This window comes from Poecilia latipinna, unplaced genomic scaffold, assembly GCF_001443285.1.
Source record: "Poecilia latipinna isolate Pla-1442-1.1 unplaced genomic scaffold, P_latipinna-1.0 Scaffold31, whole genome shotgun sequence".
Classification (NCBI taxonomy): domain Eukaryota; kingdom Metazoa; phylum Chordata; class Actinopteri; order Cyprinodontiformes; family Poeciliidae; genus Poecilia; species Poecilia latipinna.
Window position 1 is genome coordinate 632,580 of NW_015112647.1, and position 19,518 is coordinate 652,097.

A 19,518-nucleotide genomic window follows, 5' to 3' on the forward strand; every position below is an offset into this window, starting at 1 on the left:
ATACACTTAATGGACTTTTAGTTTCTCTTCCCTTAGCCCAGAAAGCCTTTATATAAGCATGCAGCGCTAAAGTGTCAGGTTTTATGCATATGAGTCCAATTTTTAAATTATTCTATACGTAAGACTTGTCATTTAATTTTCTGACAGTTTAAATATTGAACAGACTTCAGGTGTCAATAAATAGAAATGGCAAACTGACTTGTAGATGAGGGAAATGTAAGCAGTGTCTCTTGTGTGAAGCAGCAAATCAACCAGCCTGATTTCATTCATTTGGCCAGCCAGGTCACATTTCCATAACCCTGGAGGGTGATACAGGATATTAATGAGGCTGATATTCACAGCTTCCCCTCTTCTGACCACACTACAGATTTTTACATCCTGTTCCAGCACAGCAGAGTAAAAATCCTTACTCTGGCCTGAAGGAGGGCAGGGTTATGTGCCCAGTCACCACATCTCAATGTGAGGATATTGGAACTACCTAACGTATCGATGAGTTGCTGATATAATTATTTAGGAATAAATGATCATATGCAATGAAATAAACATGTTTCTGAAGGCATAGACTGGTGGCTGTTTCACCCTGTTTCACCTGTTGACAGCAGTGACAAACACCAGCCTCCTCTAAACCCATAATGGGATAAACAAGGTGCAGAAACCAATTATAAAATGTTCAGCATAACTGTTTAAGTCTGCTGGTTTGTGCTTTTACATTACATTACAACATCTATTTCCTTAACTGAATTTAAACACATCAACATGTAAGGAAAATGCATTTGATGTTGCAGGGTGTAATATGAAACTATTTCAAGCTGTGAATATCTTACAAAGCTCAGTTCAACATCTTATTCAGAATGTGAAGGAGGAACTGCAAACTTACCCAGACATAAACCATCAATCAATGTTTTTCATGCATATTTTACATCGCATCCGAGTTTGATGAAAATGGCAAAATTCAAAACAACTTTCTCAAATTGGCAAAAAAAATAATTTGAGGTTGTTTGTAGCTCTTTCGATAAAATAATTAATGCGCCAATGGGGGAGATCATAACACATCTGCCAAATAAGTTCTAACTTTGTAAACATTTACTTCACACGACTGATCAACTGTTAGAAGTGCATTTATTTCTCTGCATCTCCAGATAGCAAGTAACATCACCCAAACTAGTTTCCTACTACAGAAAAATTACAACATGCCCGACACAACAACACATTCCTGAAAAACCTCTCCAGTTTTATGGTCCATGCTAGTCTGCAACCTTTACTTCCTGTTTGTTGCAGCCATGTGTAGCGTCAATCTCTGGCAAAATGACGCTCTGTGTAGCCTAGTTGATTTGCCCCAAACTAGTGGGTGGAAACGCTTAATTCACATTTTCTTTTGTTTTGTGTCATTTTAAAAGTATGACTGAAATTTGCATTGTTGTTAGATAAAAACATATATAGCTGACCCCCTAATTGTCTCTCTTCATTAGTTTCTCTTGATTGAAGCAAACTGAAAACATGGCAGATTACCACTTTAAGAGTATTTTCACACCTGACAGTCCTGTAGACTCCGTTGCAACATTTGTTACATTTTCAGCTGGTGAGGTTCACTTTCACACTGCACTGTGTCAAACAAACCAAACTTTTTGATAAATCTGTTCCCCTCCTTGCCTGTGGGTGGCACTGCACCAAGAAATACTGAAGGAAACAAAAACCTCTGAACAAGGTATGACCTCAAATTCCTTCTTCACAAAATGTGAACAAAGATAGAGTTTGATTAAAGTGGACTAAACAGACTGGAGTGAATGAACACAAAATATCACGCTATGATTTCTGTGTACTGTCACACCCCTACTACATTACCAAAGTAGTGGAAATTAATTGAACTGTCATGTACTACAAGTCTAAAAATATTGCAAAAATTACAATCAGTAAAGCTTTTCCCTCCAAGATGATTCAAATAAAAACCAAAACCAAACTGCACTTCAGCTAATTGTTTTCAACCCTTTCCTTCACCCATCTTGTCCTTGCCCCTGCATTGCATGCCAGGCTTGGTGACAACATCAACTTGTTCCGTAATGTACAATCACATAACTGCGATAAATGCTCACTGCGGTGATTTAACATCGTTGGCCCCCTCTCTGCTCCAGCTGCGTCCGAGCTGCAGGGTCACTCTAGGTGGTGTGGGTGATTTAGAGCGACCCAGGTGGAAGGGCATGCCCTTGTGTCAGAGGAAATCTATGAGGCCTTCAACCAGATTCAAGCACTTTACCAAAACGTAAATAAATTAAATCAATAAATCTCTTGAGGTTGGAGTATATAATACTATTTTTATTGTAAACCTTCCCGTTTTGTTTTAAATTTCTGCATTTCTACCAGGTACATCCTAGTAAAAGTAAATTTATTTCAGTAATGTAATTCAAAAAGTGCATTTGGGTCCCTAGTAGGAACAATAAATGACAACCAATGGGCTACAGCACAATCATACTGCATCCTATCAATCGCAACTGGGAAATGGTCAATGTTGTACTGCAGCACATGCATAGTTGAAGCACTAAAATCATTGGTTTGTTGAATTTGCAGCACAATCAATAAAAATGTAGAATAAAGGCCCTTTTGTAGCAAGAATTCGTCTTGAAGTTTTCATGAAAGTAATATCAAGGAGTCTCCAGGTTTCTCCAAGTCAAATTTCCATTATGAATGAAATTAAGACCTAGATGTTCACAGAAATGTACAAATGTCGGTCAGCCAAACTGGTGACAAATTTGCACTTATCAATGATAGATGCAAAAAAGCTACTGCTGGCTAGCAAGGGTATGTTAACAGCTAGTTAGCGCTAGCCTCAACCGCATTGAAAATGTCCAATGATTCAAACTTTAGCCTGAAGAAAAATCTAGCAAGAAAAATAAACTGCACAGAATATGTGAGATTTGTCCCGCCAAGACAAAATTTAAGACTTGTGGTTAACATATATAAGGGCAACTTATTGTTTTTCCTGAATATAATACATTTTTAAGACCTTAATTTTAAATACGCAAATTTAAGACTTTTTAAGGCTCTCCGGACACCATGTATATTAAAATCTCATTCCTACTTGCTACACCCGTAATATAAATAATCTTGCTGCATGTCACCTATTTTAAAATTTTTGGCCAACTCCAAAGTTTTTATCATAATTCTCAGTTTAATAAAACAATAGAAAAATATATAACAGATGCAAACTTACTTTACTTTCTAAGTTTTTTCACCAACTCTTGTTTAATAGTTAGTGGTTTTATTTTATAACAGCATGGGTTGCAGTAACCAAATATTAGCATCTTTGACAGGATCAGCGTCTAGCATAGCTGAACCACTGATGCAGGATTATTCGGCATCAGGTAACACTCAGAGAGTCTTGCCAACTTCTGATCACTTTGAAAACTGTCACTGCAAAGAAAAAAATAAACATATTCAGCTTGATGATGACTTAAGGTGGATTTTCTGTCCAGCTATTAAAATATTGACTCAACAGAATGAAAATAAAATGCAATTAAATGTTAATATTAATGTTATTATGACGTCAGTCAAAATGACGGACATTGAAAAAATCTAGCATGACTTTTGTATACCAGTTTAAGGTATTTTTAACCAAAGGAGTAGAAAGAAGTGAGGAGACACAAGTGTTTCCTGTTGATTCACAGTGAATCAAACAGGTGCATCACTTCTACTTTATTAAAAATAATGCTCTACCTGTACTGCCTGTACACTGAAAGACACAAATAAACTCTATACCAGCAAATTCATTTACACAAATACATGCCAAGAGATATGTGGCCAATTTAGAAAGCACAGATCTAATTCTGGATTTCACCCTAATCAAAAAAGATGTAATTAATTAATCAGATAATTCATTGCCACGCATGGCAGGACACACATCTGTGCAGCAGTAATGGGGAGGGAGAAGGCAGCGCTGAGCTGAGCAGCTCTCAGATTCCTCATCGGTGCAGGAATCCAGTTCAACTTTAAAAGAGAAAGGAGTGGGGCTCTTAAACAGAAACTCAGTGCCTGCTGTTGGTTTGTGAGTTCAGTGCGGTGCGACCACAGGAAGGAAAGATCTGAGGCTATTTGAGGAAACAGAGATGACTTGAGGGAGGCAGAGCCGGTGCAAGACAAACATAAACTGTGCCACTTCATCTGAAGACAATGGGGGACAGGACACCGAGTGTGCTCTCATCCACATCTCCATTGTCTGCCCATCTCTTTTACTCCTCCTCTGAGCATGGAGCATAAGCGGGGTGAAAGGAGGAGGGGAAGAGAGGAGGAGGGGGAGCAGCAGGGAGTTGGGGGGGGGTCTGGCTGTGTTCTTTCTCCTCTGTCTGTGTGCGAATGCACAGACGGTTCAGTAGTAATTTGATGTGTGTCCCTGGGGACATTTGATGGATTAAAGCTAAGCAGCTCCATTTCGCAGCACCACCTGATCTTCCTCTGCCTGTGCCCCATATAAAGGCTGGCGTGATTGCTGATCTCAGCTAGTCTGACAGTCTCTCTCTCTCTCTCTGTTGCACTCTCTCCCTCCTCTCTCTCTGTCTGTCTCCATCTCTTCTCTTCCTCACTGGTCTCTTAAGCCTGCTGCATCACAGGAGCTATCCAGTGCTGAACAGGATCGCTTTTATTTTTTATTTTTTTATTTTTTCTGGGGGACGCTGGGGGAACCAAAGAGTATCAACCCAGCACTGCCATCAGCCTCGTTCTCCGCCGGTTTCCATTTTTTTTTTCCCTTTCTTGTCTTATGTTTCTGACCACATCAACCACAAGGATTTACCGTCAAGCCAGCTCCGCTTGTTTGCGTCCTCAGAGGGTCTTTTATTTTCTCTCATGCGTTTCTCTCAGCCCCGTGTTTTCATCCACTGAAACATGCCCCGCTCTTTTTTGGTGAAGAAGATCAAGCTTGATGATTTTTCTTCGTCCAATGTGGCCAACTCCAACCATCATCACCACCTGGACGACTCGTTCACTTTTGCCCGCTCCATCACAGACTCGGTGACCAGTCTCGGGGTTCGCCTCAGCGAGAATGGTGAGTTGCAACATGCCTCTAGTTAAAGACGTCCTGTAAACAAGCTCCGCCGCTGATTTCAGCATGCCTGGTTTTTCTTTAGCTGGGCGAGATTTTTTGTTTGAGTCAGCTAAAATGACCAAAACTGTGTAAATTAATGTGACACATTACATGCATCCAGCTGATTTTCCGCACCAACATCCAAAATAATCCGCTTCCGAGGCACCCCACCCCCATCGCCATGCTCCCAGACTTTTGTTTTTTGACTCCGGCGAAGGACAGACACAATTCAGGTCACAGCCACGGATTAGTTTATGTAAATAGGGAAGCAAACATGTGTCTAATCAGGAGAGCTGGGATACGTATTTGTAGAACTGCTAGAGTCCTGTGGTGGACAAACACATGCAAGGTTGGCAATTTCTGCTCATCATGTGGAGTAAAAAATTCATGAATATGAGAGATGAGTATCAGATGATACATTTGTCCTTAGCTGTTATTGTCCTTGAGTCCCATCATGGTCCGATCCTCCCTTGCCCCCCTCTTCCCATCCAAATGGAGCAAGCACACAGTCTCCCCACCCCCATCGCTCCGCTACATCTTTCTCTTCCTTCCGGGCATTTGAAAACTAGCAGGGGTTAGAGTTTCAGCCGAGCAGGCCTATTGCCGCCACAAGAGACATCAACACACTGTACAGCGGAGCTGGGAGGGAGGCGGGGAGCTGAAGGAGCGCCGAAATGAGGCAGAATAAGGATAGAAAAATGCTCGGGGCAGCAATGAGGCAGATCACGTGACGGGAGGTTGTACAGTAAACACGGAGGCGAGGCGCATAACTGCGCTGTGGTCAACGCTCGGACTGGCCGGGCTTCCGGTCAGAGGCGAGGGGCGACCTTCACTTTCGCAGCCTGCTTTGGGATCGTCGCTTCCATTTTGTGGCCACGTTTTGGTGGGCCACATGAGAGCCTTTGTTGTGATTCCCCAAGTCGTTTTAGCAGAAGGAGAGGAGTCACAGAGCACAGCTAGACCCTGTTGATGATGCCCACCTGTTATTCAGCCATTTCACTGACAAGGTGAAATTTTAAGCAGCCAGATTACAATTATTCTTATTGTTTTCCAAAAAGAAAAAACCCAGCAAATATTCAAAATAAGCAATAAACCAACATTTAAAACTCAAGATATGCAGTGATAAAATAACTATTTATCCTCACAGAGACGTGTCTTTGCATGTGCTGAATTTAAATTATTCTTCCTGCACTTAACAATCCATTTGTACAGTTTTAGTCACTCTATTGTTCTTCTCTCTATTGTTCAACGGCATGAAAAATAAGCACTTTTATTAACAGAAGAAAAGAACAATAAGTCACCATAACATCTGGACAAAAAGCTTTTCATCTGAAAGAAAGAATTATCATTTTCCGCTGAGTCCAAAATAAAGGAGATAAAATAAAAGATTTCTCAGCGCAGCTGAAAAGCCTAACGTCAGCACTTCTGCTGCTCCGGGAGATTTTCTTTCCCCCCATTGTGGAGACATTTGACTTGAGTGTCTGTCGAACAACAAAGAGGGGTGGCTGAGAGGGTCCATTAATTACATGCTTGCTTTGCATTACAGAAATGAGTCTATGAGCTGTAAAGGCTGATACAGCGCGAGTCCTAAATGGTGAGCTTCGTGTCTGACCTTGAGTAATTGAAACACGGTAAACACCTCTGCGTACAGTGATAGCACACACAGCTTTTTGTTGGCAAGAATAATAAAAAATATATATACCTTGCTATAATGCAGAGCAAACACTCTCTGTGCCTGCTGCTAATGTGGCTGTAAAACAGGTGGATTTGGCTGCTCATCACTACTGCAACAGCAGCATTTATGCATTTAGCAGCAGCTGTAGGAATGAAGCTGACAAACAGATCCATTTGTTTGGTTTTCAGAAAGAAAGTGACGCCGTCTCAGACAAACACCATCTGTGCGGTTTAAACTCGTGAAGCCATGCAGTGCAGCATAATGCCGCGTGCACAGGCCTGTAGTTTCCTTGTTCCCTGGTGTCACGGTCACGTCTTTGACAAAGGGGGTGTGCGAACCGAAACCCTTGGGAATGGAGAAGCAGTAGTAAGAGAGCACTTAAACTGATTTCTTAATGGCCTGTTTCTTGAAAGCACTTCAGCAAGCTCGCTGCTGCAGACAGGTGACCCTCTTTGGAAACATGGTGCGTGATGCCATGTCTCACATTATCAGTCCTCCAGCAAACTGCATTCAATAAACTATTATTGTGTCTCTAAGACACTTGATCTGTTCCACGCTATTATTTCTATCTTCTCCAGCATTGGACTCCACCAACAGCTGCACTATTTTACAGATGATAGGTTATTGATCAGTTCAAAACTTTGAATTTCATTAAAAAGCAGTCAATACCTAATTTCCACTGCTTGCTGCACGCAGCGCTTAGGAATGCCTTTTTTATGCAGTTATGCACTTTTGGCTCAGGAAAAGAAATTCGCCACATTTTGAGTTTGCGCTTGAAAAATACCAACCCAGAAGACGGAATGCATTTAGTTTTTTATTGAGCTGCACACCGTTTCAGCATCTATCAACCTCTGTTTGGGTTCATTTAGCTGCCAGCAAGCCTTTTAGCTGCTCTGTCTTCGAGTTTCTCCGGAGGTAAAAACGAAGGACGAGAATTATGCCGACTAAAATGCATTCTATAGTGAACATGTTGAAGGAAACACAAACAGCTCACAGTGTGCTGTGGCTACCTGCATCATCTTAAACCCTGCTTACTGCAGAACTAAAACATGACATAAGCAGGTTAGTTTAAACTATATCCTGCATACTATAATGTGATGCAATCATGTCCCCACTGTCGCCACATGCTTGATTCAGAGGAAGAACTGCTGTGAATATCACCGACTTGCAGTAATAGCAGTTCTAGTTCTTCGAATCATAAGTGGGTAATATCATATTATAATAATGAATTGGACCTGGTTTTTCTAATAGAGATGATTTTTGTGATGAACTGATTGCAGCTAAAAATGTATTAATGAAAATGTAAACTATGCTAAATTCTGAAAATCAAGGGAAAACGGTTTGTATGTAAACAGAGAACTAAAATCTTCTGTGATGTGTTACGTTAACTCTAAGATCTTTAGTTCATTGGCCCAGTTTATATCCTACATGCTAAACTTCACTGAGTCATTATGAGAATCTAACAATATAATTCAGAAAAATATCACAGTTTAGCCATAGCTCATAGTTTTCAAACTTTAGTTTTAAAACAGCTTCATTGAGAACGGATGAGTGTCAAGGACAAGCTGGATGGCAGTGAGAAGCAACAAGTGAGGCAGGGGTGGCGCTGAGTTACTCTATGCTTCATTCTTGAATCTCACATTTAAAGACATTTAAAGCAAAGAAAGATAAGACAAAATCAAAGGAGCACCAATAAATCAGCCCAAATTTCTTTAATTTCCGGAAACTGCAGAGATCAAAAATCATCCACCGTCTGAGTCAGAGAGGGACTGGCGGACCGGCCCACCAGGCCATGTCTGCATGTGTGCAGTTAACCATATTCACCCAACTTAGCGACTTTCTTGCTATATTTAATGACATTTCAGACAAAAAAAATCTGTATATGCCAAACTCAGAATCGGCAGCACAAGCTTTTTAAAGATTGGTGATCGGTCAGAAAACTGCAATTGGTGCATTTATCATTTAATGTGAAAATTTTCTTACACTGAGAATACAGATTTATCGTTTTCTTGATAAATTTCAATTAATAAACAAAACCAAACAAGACAGTATTATCAATATGTTTCTCCACTACTTGTTCAATGAAAGCATCAATAAATATCAGTAAATTTGAAAATATAATTAAATGCCGTTAGAGTATGCGATTTAGTAAGTGGAGTCCTGAAGAAGCCTGTTTCAAACAGGAATGTTTTTTAAGGGCAGTATTTGTGTTTGTGGTGCTATGAATGCTGAGCCATGCAGGTACAGCCATACATTTACTTAAAAATGTGTTGTTTTTTATCATAATTTTTATCGTTATCACAATAATAACATAAAATGTTGCGATAAAATTCACCTATCCCTTCCCCTTGACAAAATATTTTAGTGGTTTACAAACAATAACTCCCGTGGTGCAGCTGAATGATGGTAACCAGCCTAAATGTGTCACTTTTCTCTCTCTTGCTGAGAATAACTGGAGTTTAGTAAGAGACTCGGTGCTGCCACTCATCCTTTCACTGCTTTGAGAAAGGGCTGCCATCCCAGATTGAAATAATGTAATCAAAGATGTGTCACCGTGTCCTCATCCATCACAACCTCTGGCCAACTGCGTTTGTTTGTCTCTTACACAGGATACATCCAGGATTACATCACACCATCTGTATACCAGGGGGAGAAGAAGATGGAGCATAAGCTGGCATCGCCGGTGTCGGACCCCCTGTACACCCAGGTGAGCAGCGGAGGGGAGTACTGCGACCCGGACCTGAAGCACCCCGACAGCCCACAGTCCGGCATGACGGCCAGCGGCTTCTACACTGGTGAATCGGAGGCTCTGGCCGAGGGTTACACCATGGATGCCTTCTTCATCTCCGATGGGCGCTCCCGGCGAAAGGGAGAGGGTGAGGCTCGCGGGTCCAGCTCGAGAAGCAGCAGCGCGAACGGCGGGGTGCAGGAGAGGGGCGCCGGCGTGCCTCGCCACACCTGCAACGAGTGCGGGAAGACCTACGCCACCTCCTCCAACCTCAGCAGACACAAGCAGACGCACCGCAGCCTGGACAGCAAGATGGCGCGCAAGTGTCCCACCTGCAGCAAAGTGTACGTGTCCATGCCGGCGTTGGCAATGCACATCCTCACCCACGACCTCAAGCACAAGTGCGACGTGTGCAGCAAGGCCTTCAGCCGGCCCTGGCTGCTGCAGGGCCACATGCGCTCTCACACGGGGGAGAAGCCCTTCGCCTGCGCCCACTGTGGCAAAGCCTTTGCTGACCGTTCAAACCTCCGCGCCCACATGCAAACACACTCTGCCTTCAAGCACTACAGATGCAAGCGCTGCAATAAGACCTTCGCTCTCAAGTCCTACCTGAACAAGCACTATGAGTCAGCTTGCTTCAAGGGCTCTGCGGACGAAGACGACTCTGGATCAGAGAACTAACACACGAGACAAGCAAAATTTCTGAACCCCTGTCGAAGGTTCACAACCAATAACCCTGATCACTCTGCCCTCCATGCCTTTTTTCTTCCCTTTTTTTAGAAAGCAATATTTTCACTGAGATTACGTGAAGAAACTCTGATAACTGATTATGGCAAAGACAATTTCAAAAGATGCTGGATTTTTTTTCCCTGCACAGTAGCTAATCGTCCACAGAAACATACAATCAATCAACCTTTTCCCCCAAATAGAGACTGTAGATGGTAGTTGTACACAACTCAGCAACGTGTCCTCACACCAACGTGGGAACACGTGAACACACACACACACACACACACACACACACACACACGCACGCACGCACACAGACGCATACATGAATGCACACCCACACTTACAACACAATTATATATGAGGCCTGGCATGTGAATTTTTATCAATGACTATAATAATATTGATATCAATAGTAATAATATTTAGATTCCTGATATTTTATAGGAAATAGTAACAAAAAACAAACAAAAAAAAACATAAAAAAGGACTAACGGTGTTCTTTTGTTTTTTAGAGACAAAATGACCTCTTGTATTTTTATGCTGCTTTTTATTTGCTAAGAATTGAATTCTTTTGCAACTGCCAACATAAACTTTTTACAAAAATGTGAACTATGACAGTATTTGCAAAAAAAGGGAGATCATTTTAAAAGGTAAAAAAAAAGACAAACCCTCCTTTTTTTCCACACCAACGTTTCAATTCAACGGATGTTATTTTTCTATTTAATTTTTCTAAATTTATTTTTTTGTGCTTTTTATCTCTTGTTGATCAAAAGCTTCTTTGTAACTGTGGGTACATGAAACAGAGCTCATCTTAAATAAGCTATAAGACGACCATATGTCATTCAGATCAATTCTGCAGGAACAGCGATTTTAAAATGTTGGCCTGTTGAGCAGGTATTATTACTTCCACCATCCGATCCGATTCATAGTTTCACCCTGATGCACAGACTTGGACAAAAAAACAAAAACAAACAAAAAAAACACACTCACAGAGAGCCAGACCAAATGATCTAATAAGTGCCATGAGCGGTTCACTCATCTATAGCAATTAAAACTCTTGTTGTTCTTCCTCCACCATGCTGGCTAGCGTAAACGCCGCTGCCTCCATGGTGCCTCGTCCAGTCTTAATGAGTAATCTCGACCCCATATTTGAGGTGCTCCCCCCCTCCACCAGTATTACCTCAGAGTGAACATACGGACTCGCACACCCTCAGTTACAAAGTGACAAATTTTTGTGTTTGTCTGTTTTTATATGTCGCTCAAAGCTACGCCCATGGTTTAGTAGATGCATACCATCTATTTATCATGTAAATACTTTATTTATCCTCCTGTTTATCTATTTATTTATTTATTCATCCTATTTTTTGCTTATTTATTGAATACTTATTTATCATGTATTTATTTATTGTTTGCAATTTAAAAAAACGAACATCCATTGACCTTGTAAGATGCTGCTGATCTTCAAAGAAAATGTTTATATGCATGAAAACTGTAGAGAGTCCATGGGACTTAGTTTTAAAGAGGAACAATGTACAGTACCAGTGCTAGAGGACTTCCAATGAATGAATGCAAAATTAGTTTTATGTTTTGTGGCAATAACATGACTGAAAAAGCAATTGACATGGAAAAACAATCACAGCTGTTCTGTTTTTGTTCAACTTAGGGCAATAAAAAGAAAACAATGACAAAAAATTATTGATTTTGTTTCCCAAAAGCCCTCCACCTCCTCATAGACGGAGATTTTTGGCCTCTTTCTTTTTTTTTTGTCTTTCAATCTCAGGCAATAAGTCCTCAGAAGTGGTCTACACTGAAAATCAGAAGACAAAAAGGTCTTGGGTGTGCTAAAGCCGCAGAGGCGCAACAGCAATAATGACGGCAAGATTAGCAGGTCATAACTCCAAAACTGACACGAGGTTGCTATTTGTTCACTTAATAATTTTTATTCTACTTTAAAAACACAGCAAGACAGTAATAATAATAATAATAATAATAATAATAAAGTATTTAAATACACCAAAGTGTGTAACGGTTTGAAGGAAGCTTATGTATTCTCGTTAAACGATCTTGGCATTAACTTCCAGGGAAAAGAAAGTTTTTCAAATTGCTGTAATAAAATGACACGCAGCATTGCACTTCTAAACCGGAGCTCTATGGGTTTTTTTTTTTTTTTTTGTTTTTTCCCCCCGCTTCCCTCCCCTACGCAGCAGCCGTCCTCACCCTGTCCCAACTGCCTCTGAACAGACGCGTCAAGCATTAGATGTGCTGAAGTGGGATTGGCGGAGGGTGGCGGAGAGTGGGAGGATAACAGGTGTTTGTAGACAGACTGCAGATAGGGAGCGTAATTGAGTCGGTGAGCGACCTCCAAGGGGAAGGTCAAGCACCAGCAGGCAAATGCACTGTCAGCTATTTGCATATTCCAAATGGATGGCACTATCGCAGTAATGCTGAGCTCGCTCTGGAAAAAAATTAAAAAAAAGCAAAGCTGAGGAGGAGAAAAGAGAGCAAAGAGGAGCTTCTGTTCTATTTGTTCATCCTCTTCTCTCTGTTTCACCATCATCCTGTGTAGTGCTACAGCTGAATCACTGCATGAGAGCATCCAAACCACCTGTCTAATGATCAACGTGTAGGACACACAATCTGGAACATCGCTGTAATATTACACAAATGCAAAAAAAATAATTGCTTCCAAAAGATTGTTTTATGTTTTTCTATATTAACGTGCAAGAGGACAATAAAGCACCTCCAAAACATGGGGGATGTGTATTAAAGTGACAAATACATGCACTGAGCATATTAAGTAAATACAGGCTTGCATCTAAACCTGGCAGTATTAAAAAACTATTTCCAGAAAAAAGGGGCACAACAAGCAAAAATATTGCATTTAGATGTAGGGAAACATTGTTCCTCTTTGATTTTGTAAATATATTTGTAAATATATCACAGCAATAATATCACAATGCATGTAGACATTTAAATGCTCTTTTTCTATCCATGTCTTTTTTTTTCTATTTAAAAAGAAAAGACAAATGCAGGTACCAATTGCAGTCTGGTTGGCCATGTGAATCAGGGAGCGTCTTGATTAAGAAGCTATCTGTTATAAGTTAGAACAACAACTTTCAACTCTGTGTTTTCTCAAAGATCTGATCATGTTGGGTATGATTTTTTTAATTTCCTTTCTTCTTTTCTTTCTATTTATGTGCCCGGCTTGGCTGCGCAATGAAAAAGTGCCAAAAAGTATGATTTCCATGACAAAAGCCTTCAACATATGGTTGGCTGCTTGAAACCATCCATATGGTCCTCAAAGAAAAAAAAAAACTGATTAAGATTTTCCACCTTCTTACTCATTCTCTCTCTCTCACTCTCCTCCTTATCTCTCTCTCTTTCTCTCCGTTCCAGTATGAAGAAACTTAAGCCATGATTGCTGAGGGGTGTTTTCATTTATCTTGTTCTGCTACAATTAATAATGATGACAACAATAGCAATGATAACATTAATAAAAACAATAGCACAAGGAACCAGCAAGTCCATTTGTATTTATTTTCAGATGCCCTAATTTCTTACTAATAAATTAGATTTTCTGTATTTTTGTACATTTCAAAACAAACAAAAACTCCCATATCGTGCCTTGCAAAAGCATTTTGCTACCTTGCAACCAGAAAGTTTAAACTTTTTACTGCGACTTTATGTAATAGACAAACATGACATGGAGAATAATTGCGAAGTGGATGCAAAATTAGGCATTTTTTTCTCTTTTTATATAGAATTTTGAGAAGGGTGGCGTTTGGAAGGAATATAGTCTCATTAGAGTCAGACTATTTTTTTAGACATTACTGAATGCAATTATGGATATGCATTTATTTCCAATTTAAATCTGACTCCAAAAATTCCCCTTCAAACATTTTGGCTTGGCAATCGGCTTTTAGCCAATCAAATTACGCTCCTTTGATCACGTGACACCAGTGTGTTGGGCTGGACCAAAGGCGCATTTCTTAATAATTAGTCCTAGATTAAGCCACTTGACTTAATCTGGGACGGACTGCTTTTGCTTTGGTCACCAGAAGGTCACCACATTTTACAGGTGAATTTTTGCAGGCAAATTTAAAGTTAAAAGAAATCATATACAAAATTGAACAGAATAAGATTTTAGTGTGATAAATTCAACATCTAAAAATTATTCTAATTAGACTATATTTGTTTTATACTGGTGTGCGTCGCTATTCAGCCCCCTTTACATTGATACCCCTAAATAAAATCCAGTGCAACCAAAAGTCTAATAAAGAAAATCCATCTGTGTGTAATTTAATCTCAGTATAAATACGACTGATGTTTTCTTTTCTCAGAGGTTTTTATAGGGAACATTAATAAACAACCAGCAGACAGAAGATGGTTATGCACTCAAAAAAAGGGGCTGCACTTGAAAAAAACTTTTAAAAGTTGAGTTAATTTGTTACATATAATCATTTAAGACTCTGGTGGAGTTTAATCTTCACATGGACAGAGTAATAACAGAACTATTTGTTTTGTTTTAATCAAAGCATATTCTTGCGTGTGTCAGAATGGACCAGTCAAAGTCTAGACCAAAAGTAATTTGAGAGTCTATGGCAAGACATGTATGTGCATTCGCTCTCCAATTAAGCCTTTTGCAATAAACAGTTAATCAATTCATCGCATCATAAATTAAAATGAGCTCGATAATTTCCGTTCTGATGATTAACTTTTTTTGAAGGGTAATTTTGTTCGCAGAGACATAATTCATTTTATTTATGGTTTCTGTTGTATGTGGTTTTTATTCCCATTTTTAAAATTGTTTCTGGTAGTTTGTTTCATTTTGACATTTAAGTATCTCCTAGTTCCAGTTTTTTGTTTATTGGTGTTTGAGAGGACGAACTTGCCTTATTATGCCAATATCAAATTATTACTTGAAAATGGTGGCAAAACAACATTACTGTTCATTGCAGTTATTTTTGGGACAATTTGTTGTCCAGCAAAATGTGTTATTGTTATTGTGACAGGCCTACTGAACAAAGGATATTTTGGAGAGAAAAATTTCAACCTCAAGATGTGAAAAGCTGGTAGAGACATACAGCTCTGGGAAAAAAAGAAGAAGAGCCCACTGCACTGAAGCCCATTGGAAACCCCCTGGTTATTCCACCAGATATTGATTTCTGAACTCTTCCTGAGTTAAAACATCAGTATCGTTGTTTCTACATAAAAGACACAGTCTTAAAGCGCTGCATCTTTTTTGTTATTTTGACCATTTCTCATTTTCTGCAAATAAATACAAAAATGTTTGCTTGGAAATTTGGAGACATGTTGTCAGTAGTTCATAGAATAAAAGGACATTGGTCATTTTACTCAAACATAAACCTATAAAAAGTAAAATCAGAGAAACTGATCATTTTTAGTGGTCTCTTAATTTTTTCCAGAGCTGTAATAAAAATGGTTCTACAAAACGTATGTCCACAACACACTCTGATTTTTAATAAATGAGAAAGAAACAATAATTTTCCTACTTTATCTACTAGTTTGCGCTGGTATGTCACAGACATTTCCAGTAGATAAATTGAACTTTGTGGTTTTGAATACTTTTGCGGGTGTGAATACTTTTGCAAGGCACTGCAATCTGCAGATGTTCATACTCAGAAGATAGTGAGTCTGGTATCTAATTGAAGTAGCTTTTAGTCAACATTAACAGAGTGAGTAATTATACTTAGACAATAACGTGCCATCAGCTGCCACCTCTTCTGCCAATATTTGAGGGATTGGATGAGCTTTACTGTCAATTTCCTAAATTTTAATTTCCCCACTCTGAGGGGGAAAAAATGCCAATATCTTTAGTTCTGAAAGCGGGTGAAAAGGAGAACCATCAGAGTGGCTGACAACACCAATATCGCTTTGAGTGAGAGTTCTTGAGATGCCGGCGTTCTCAAAAGCAGAGGCATCTGTTCCGCCACTATTAAGCCCTTCCTGGCCATTAAATTTTAATGGAACATTGATTTTATGCTGGAACTACCCTTCCTGAGTGACTCAAAAGCCGGAGAAAAATATGGAACAAAATAAAAATGAATCACGACAGTGGACAGGGATTATTATTCTGGGGGCTTTTCTTGATTGGTTTCCAGGGAATATACAACACTTGAATTCAATCGCTTGTGTCCTTCAGTGTCCTCCAGCAGCAGAGCAGCGGCATAATGAGACAGCAGAGCGGAGCGGGGACAATGTGCTGCACAGCATTCTCCTCCATGATTGTGCTTACTGTTGCTCGCTGCGTTGCTCACATTTAAACAATAAATTGTTGCTTCTGTTTTTACATGCTGAGTAAAAGATGAGCAACAAAGTGCTGGTCTGACTGCACAGAGTGCTGCAGCTCCTTTGCACATCAGCATTCATACGCAGTACTCAGTCAAACTTTACCCCAACAGATGTTGCCCCCTATCAGATTTTATGATGAAAGTAAATAACTGATTTCATTACATGGCAATGAACTGTAAAATAGGGACCCATGGAATCCAATTACATCACCCATGAGAGTGCTGTGTGTAACAACAATCAGCAGAGAGAGGCCGGTAGGGAGGCTGTGGCCCTGCATACATATCTCTGCAACAGTCTAGAGAGCGACGCAGCAGCCGGCGCCTCCCACCGCCTCTAACACTCAGGGCACATCAGGTAAATTATTAAAAACAACCCTGCAAAATTGAGGATGCTACACTCAAACTTCAGAGATATTGACTTGAGAACATCATCGCCGTCTGAGTGACTGTCAGAGAGAAAATATAAGTGCTTTCTGTCGGATGGAGGGGGTGTAGGGTAACCACAAGGTTACTGCACAAATCCTCAGCGTTAATGCGACTGTTTAACCCTCCTCAGTGCAGCTGAGATTACTGAGGTAATTAAAGGAGCGCAATGTAGTTGCACCATAATAATTGATTTAGCAATTACTTATACAGTAAGTTCTGATTATAAACTATTTTTCCTTAAAGCGGATACTGAGCATTTCACCACGTACTTGTTCAGGATGAGGGATTGCTGTAAAGTTAACGACTCAATTCAATCAACTGGGCTTGCTCAGAAAAAAAAAGTTTAACCACTGCCATAATCAACTAAATGTGATTGCACTGCATCAAAGCTCTACCCAAATTGGATAAATATAAATCTATACATGATTGGAATGTATTGGAGTTGTGGGATTTTATATTTGTAAATGTAAATTAGACAAATCTGTCTCCAAATTCTCCAAGATGAGATTTGTTGTGAATTGTTGCTAAATAAACTGAACTGGCCTTAAGTTAAGTTAAAAAATTTAATCTTTGGTGCCTTTTATTCATACATTGTGATATTAAAATAGGTATTACATTCATATATTTTTCACAAATTTGCAATGAACAGTTTTCACATTTTTCTGGCATTTCCTTTTTCCAAAAAATGGTCATAAAACAATTACATTAATCACTGCTGCTTCATCTGAAGCTACAAAAATACAGCACAGATGAACTATCTTTCTTCCTATTGTTAAAAAAGTATTTAAATATTTATTTATACAACTCCTGAAGCTACGAGAAAATTCTACATCCTTTTACGTAGAATCAAATAATGTATAATATATTTTTTTAATTAATTACATACATGATAGTTTAATTAATTACATACATGATAGTTTGATCCTATTTATATTACAGGTCAGTCCAGCATGCCCAGGTGGGCCCCATATGGGGGAAAGGTGGGCAGACCAGATGGGTTCCAAATGGGTTTGTCCGCGGGTTCCACAGTGGCCCCACACGGGTTTTCCCATGTAGGGTCACAGCCCACATTGGCCCTACATGGTGGTGGACTCAACCCATGCGAGTCCACCACCATGTAGGGCCACAGCCCACATGGGCCCTACATGGTGGTGGACTCACATGGGTTTGCCCATTTAGGGCCCATGTAGGGCCCATGTAGGCTGTCGCCTCACATGGGCAAACCCATGTGGGGCCACCGTGGAACCCGTGGACAAACCCATATGGGACCCATATGTCTGCCCACCTTTCCCCCATATGGGGCCCACCTAGGCATGCTGGCAGGGTCAAAGTCAGGTTATAATGGCAAAAGGTGAAAAAGTTATTTAAGGAAGTGCAGTGCATTGTGTTGAGTCATTCAATGAATATCTAAAAAGTAAAAATAATATGTTTGTAAACAATACTATTATACTGGAAATTGAATTTCTGTCACTTTTTGGGATATTTTAAAAAGTATATTATTTTTCATTAAGAACAAATTTTAGGTGGATTTTGAACAGAAAAGCTCAAACATTCAGCAGAAAAATAATTTAAATAATGAATCTATGAATCATTCTATGAGTTACTTTATAAATAGTGACAACATTTTCATTCCTTCAGGAGGTTTGAACTGCTGATTTGTTTTTTTTTTTGCTTATTGAAGATTTGTTGATCAACTAATAAAAAAACTGAAGATGATTGTACCACAACAATAATGTGACCGAATTAAATAAATAAAAAATGCAGCAGCAGTTACAAGTGAGTTTATTACAGCTGAACAGCAACCAGCATTTTCTGTTTTTTTATGGTAATTAGATTAACTCATCTTTAACTCACCCTCATTTTGACCCGTCCCTTGCACCTGGCGCCCTCTGTTGGCTGATTTCCAAAAAATTACAAATAAACAAATGCATTACCAGCACAACATTGTGGATTCAGCTGCAGGAAGAGTGTTGGGAGGTTTTCACACACCGTTTTAAATGTTAGCATCCTTTACATGTTAGCACTGGTCAAAAATGCAACAAACGTGTTGAACAAGAAAAGGTTACAAAAACAAATCAACACAAATTATTTGATGGTTGCGTCTAAATAACATCAATAACAATGAAGGGATTGTTAATGATGCTTAAATAATAGGTACAGAAGTACGGCTGAATCTCACGATTATTTTAGTAAGGAATAGTCTATCAATTATTCTGACAATCAATTAATCTGATATAAAATTGGTACATTCTGCAGATTTTTCATTTAACCACTTATGTATTTTTTAAAGCATATTAGAAAAACAAATAGAGTCCAACTACTATTTTAAATAAGAAAAACTGTTTCTTGGTTAAACATAGCATTCCTTTAATGAACACTTGATTTTTTTGTAACTAAAGATGCATCTGCAGCTAAAAAAACACACACCAACATGTGAAAAGCCATTTCTAATTACTTAACATCAATGACAGTGTAAGGCTGATCTGTTGACTATTTTCTGAATTAACCGATTAATAATTAGATAGCAAAATGTGCTTAATATGATTTTTTTTTTACCTAATTTGAACTGAATTTG

The 19,518-nt window shown here is 39.3% G+C and overlaps 1 protein-coding gene across 1 annotated transcript; it reads left to right on the plus strand.

Annotated features, from left to right (window-relative positions):
• Positions 1-3,690: 3,690 nt before the first annotated feature.
• On the plus strand, positions 3,691-11,032 carry scrt2 (scratch family zinc finger 2). The gene is made up of 2 exons (XM_015041203.1): positions 3,691-5,032; positions 9,356-11,032. Exons 1-2 carry the CDS (start codon positions 4,873-4,875, stop codon positions 10,153-10,155), a joined length of 960 nt encoding a protein of 319 aa, XP_014896689.1. The 5' UTR covers positions 3,691-4,872; the 3' UTR covers positions 10,156-11,032.
• Positions 11,033-19,518: the final 8,486 nt, after the last annotated feature.